Raw genomic sequence first — 4,305 nt, forward strand, 5'->3', positions numbered from 1 at the left:
GACATGAGACTCAGTTATGTAGGAAGAAAAACCAAGTCAAGCAAGCATGGGTTCTTAAGAAGAGCGTGACAGAACAGGTCTCGGTGATGCCAACAGTTGATGAAGAAGGATTTCAGAAAGTGATTAAGGGGACAAAGAGGCAAGAGGATGTGGCAATTCCAACTACAGTGACAAATCAGTATTATATGCTGGTAGAGGAACATGTCACAGAGGAGATTCAAAGGCTAAACACTGGAGAGAGGGGAGATGCCTCTATCTTCAATGGATAGAATACTCTGTTGGAATGTACAAGGGATTAACAGTCAGGACAAGCATCGCGAGATTAAGCAGTTAATCAATTCAAAGAGAGTTGGGCTTGTTAGTCTCCTCGAAACAAAGGTGAAGAATAAAAATATGGGGTCACTTTATTCAAGTTTATTTTCTGGTTGGTGTTTTACTAATAACAATCCTTGGATTGATAAAGGCAGAATAATTGTAGCTTGGAATCCGAGTATGTATTCTTTTGATATTAGAGTATGTACTAGTCAGCTAATACATTGTTTGGCTCAAGCTCCAAATTGGGCAGAAAGATTTTTCATCACATTTGTGTATGGATTTAATGAGGAGATGACTTGGGAAAGGTTGTGGCAAGACATTCAGGGACTGGCCTTGCATATTGATGATCCCTGGATGGTGGTGGGGGACTTCAATGAGATTCTTTATCAGCGTGAGAGAATATGTAAAAAGGTCAGAAAAATAACATCTACAAGGTTTTGAGATTGCATGATTTCTTGCCAAATGGAAGATCTAAAATTATCAGGGTGCTTCTATACTTGGAATAATAAACAGCAGGCAGGGGAACAAGTATATTCAAAGATAGATCGTGCTCTGGTTAATTCGAAGTGGACTGATACTTTTCAGAATTCTGAAGCTGTTTTTCTTCTGGAAGGCATCTTTGATCACAACCCTATTCTTGTATCTTTTTATTTTGAGGTGAATTTGGGGAAGAAGCCATTCAGATATTTTCGGATGTGGAAGGAAGCTTCCTCTTATGAGGTCAAGGTTTCAACTAGTTGGAATGCACCAGTTATGGGTACTGAGATGTTTAAACTGATTACAGAATTGAAGAGGTTGAAACAAGTTTTTTTGGACATCAATAGAGAAGGGTTTCATGATATTCAGCAGGCAGAATTTCAAGCAAAGCTCCACCTGATGGAGACCCAGGAAGGATTGCATAAAGACCCTCTCAATGCTACTCTTATCAAGCAGGAACAGTTGGATAGGGATAAGTTTGTTCATCTCCATAAAGCTTATATTCAGTTTTGGCACAAAAAGCTAAAGCAACTTGGGTTCATAATGGAGATGAAAATATTTATATTTTTCACGCGTCCTTGAAAACTAGAAGATTACATAACAAAATTCTTTCAATCAAATCTGAGAATGGTATTTGGGTAGATACACCAGATGGAGTCAAAGATGCTTTCTTAGGATATTATCAAAGATTGTAGGGGACAACTATGCAACACAGGAGGAAAGTCTCTCAGACAATAGTGAATTTAGGTCCTGTCATTTCTGAGGTTCACTCTCGTATACTTTCAACAGAGTTCATATTTTAGGAAGTTAAAGAGGCTATATTCTCCATTTCAGGGATGAATGCTCCTGGTCCAGATGGATTTAGTAGATTCTTTTATCAAGATAACTGGAATTTGGTTGGTTTGGAGGTTAGTGCTACTATCCTATCTTTCTTATCCACTAGTAAGATTCTCAAAGAGATTAATTCCATGTCCATTACTCTCATTCCCAAGACAACATGCCCTGATAAATGTGATTTTAGACCCATTGCTTGTTGTAATGTCATATATAAAGCAGCGTCTAAGATGATTTGTTCAAGGCTTCGCCAGGTTCTCCTAGACTTGATTGCGGAGAACCAGGAAGGATTTGTTCATGGGAGGTATATTGCACATAATATCATGATTTTCCAAGATTTAGTTCATCATTATGGAAGGATAAGCGGCAATCCAAGTTGTACGATCAAGTTGGATTTAAGGAAAGCCTATGACATGATTGAGTGGGATTTCATTGAAGAGATGCTTGTTGCTTTTAACTTTCCACAGAAGATTATCAAGCTCATTATGATTTGTGTTAGAACACCGAGGTTCTCATTGATGATCAATGGATCAATGCATGGGTTCTTTGCATCTAAACGAGGATTGCGTCAAGGGGATCCAATGTCTCCATTGCCTTTTGTACTGGGTATGGAATACATGTCTCGAATTATGCTTAAAGTGGGATCCTTACCTGGTTATAAATTTCATGACAGATGTTCATTACTAAAATTAAATCGCTTATGTTTTGTAGATGATCTCTTATTATTCTGTCATGGAGATTGTATCTCTATTCTATGGATGCTTAGGGGTCTCAAACTGTTCTCTGGGACTTCTGGTCTTTTCCCAAATGAGTCCATTTCTGCTATTTACTGTAGTGGTATGGTTGATTATGAGGTTTTTTGGGTCCTGGAAGTCTCAGGATTCACTAGAAGTAGTCTACCTTTCTGTTACCTTGGTATTCCAATTTGTTCAAAAAAAATCTCTTCTACTGAATGTGGGATCATACTAGAGAAAATGGTGCACAAGATTAAACAATGGAGTTCACAGAAGATATCATATATGGGAAGAGTTACATTGATTAACTCTGTACTCCTTTCCATTCACTCTTACTGGGCTCAAATAATGACATTACCGAAGAAGCTACTTAGAGATATTGAAGCCACATGTAGAGCATTTCTTTGGAAAGGAATGGTTGAGTACTTGGGGCCAAGCTTAGTTGCTTGGAATAATATATGTCTTCCCAAGGCAGTTGGAGGATTGGGCTTCAGGAAGATTCTTGACTGGAACATTGCAGCTCTGGGGAAATATGTATGGGCCATTGCATCTAAAAAGGATAACTTGTGGGTTAGATGGATTCGCAGTGTTTATTTGACCAAAGTGGACTGGTGGGAATACAAAACTCAATCAGACTGCAACTGGTATTGGAAGAAACTAGTTGCTGTTAAAGATCTCTTTAAAGCCAAATTGGATATGACATCTTTTATAGCAATGAAGTATAATATTAAATCAGGTCACGATATTCTCTTTGCTCCCCCACTCAAAGTGCATTGGAGGAATGTGGTTTGGGAGAGGCTTAGCATTCCTAGACACAGATTCATTTTATGGTTAGTGATACTACAGAAGCTTCGTACCAGAGTATATATCAGCAACTACAATTCACACTTGGATCAATCTTGTCTATTGTGTGGAGAGTACAATGAAGACATTCAACACTTATTTTTTAGTGTACATATAGCAATTCATGTCTGTTGAAAGTGAAGAATTGGCTAGGATGGAGAGCACAAGCAGAGCAATATAAACGACTGATTCAGTGGATTACCAAAGCGAAGCACCTGTGCAAAGTCAGAAAGAGTATTCTTATAGGTACTGTTGCCACATTGGTGTATCATATCTGGAGAGTGCGAAATGATGTATTGTGGTCTCATAAACTTTGGCATGTAAATCATACTGTAGAGGCAATTAAAAGAGACATTAAACTTAGACTGTACATGATAATGATGATTAAGACAATGAGTTTATATAGGGATTTGTTTTTAAAATTGTAAGATACACTACATGATTGTATAGATGTCAGGACAGGGGGGATTTTAGGGAACTTAGATTCAAAGGTTGGAAATGTAAATGACATGGATTTGAGCAATACAATGATTCTTATTCACCATAAAAAAAACATGGTCCATCCATTCTTGTACGGAGCACCGCCACCGCCCTCGTTCCAGCCCATGGGATCGTCTTACTTGTTTGGAGCAGTACCATCACAACCTCCACCAAATTATCCTTACATGTTTGGAGCATCGTCGACGCAACCTCCGCCATATCCTTACTACCAGTTTGGAGCAGGATCGTCCACCGTACCTCCACAGTATCCATTGGATCATCAACCGTACCTCCATAGTATCCATGGCCGCAGCTGCCGCAGCCACCCCAGCCGCCACATCCACCACAGGGTAATGGTATGGACGATGCTACTGATTTAGGAGAGGATGAGTAGTATGTTATTGTACTTTAAGTGTAATAGATACATTTTATTATTATATAATTATGGATATTGTAGTTACATTTTTATGATTATGGATGTAATGACTATATTTTATAATTATGGATGTTTTATAATATTTTAATTTTCAATTATTTATATTTCATTATTATAAAAATTATATATATTTTTAAATAAAATATACATCAGAAGCGACACAGTTCTCCCCTAATATTCACATTG

General features: G+C 37.9%; 1 protein-coding gene across 1 annotated transcript; it reads left to right on the plus strand.

The window, feature by feature from the left end:
* The first annotated feature begins 393 nt into the window (after positions 1-393).
* LOC133800218 (uncharacterized) lies at positions 394-4,063 on the plus strand. The gene is made up of 6 exons (XM_062238173.1): positions 394-726; positions 829-1,328; positions 1,435-1,514; positions 1,627-3,190; positions 3,322-3,449; positions 3,654-4,063. Exons 1-6 carry the CDS (start codon positions 394-396, stop codon positions 4,061-4,063), a joined length of 3,015 nt encoding a protein of 1,004 aa, XP_062094157.1.
* The last annotated feature ends 242 nt before the right edge of the window (positions 4,064-4,305 follow it).

This window comes from Humulus lupulus, chromosome 9 (assembly GCF_963169125.1).
Source record: "Humulus lupulus chromosome 9, drHumLupu1.1, whole genome shotgun sequence".
Taxonomy (NCBI): Eukaryota; Viridiplantae; Streptophyta; class Magnoliopsida; order Rosales; family Cannabaceae; genus Humulus; species Humulus lupulus.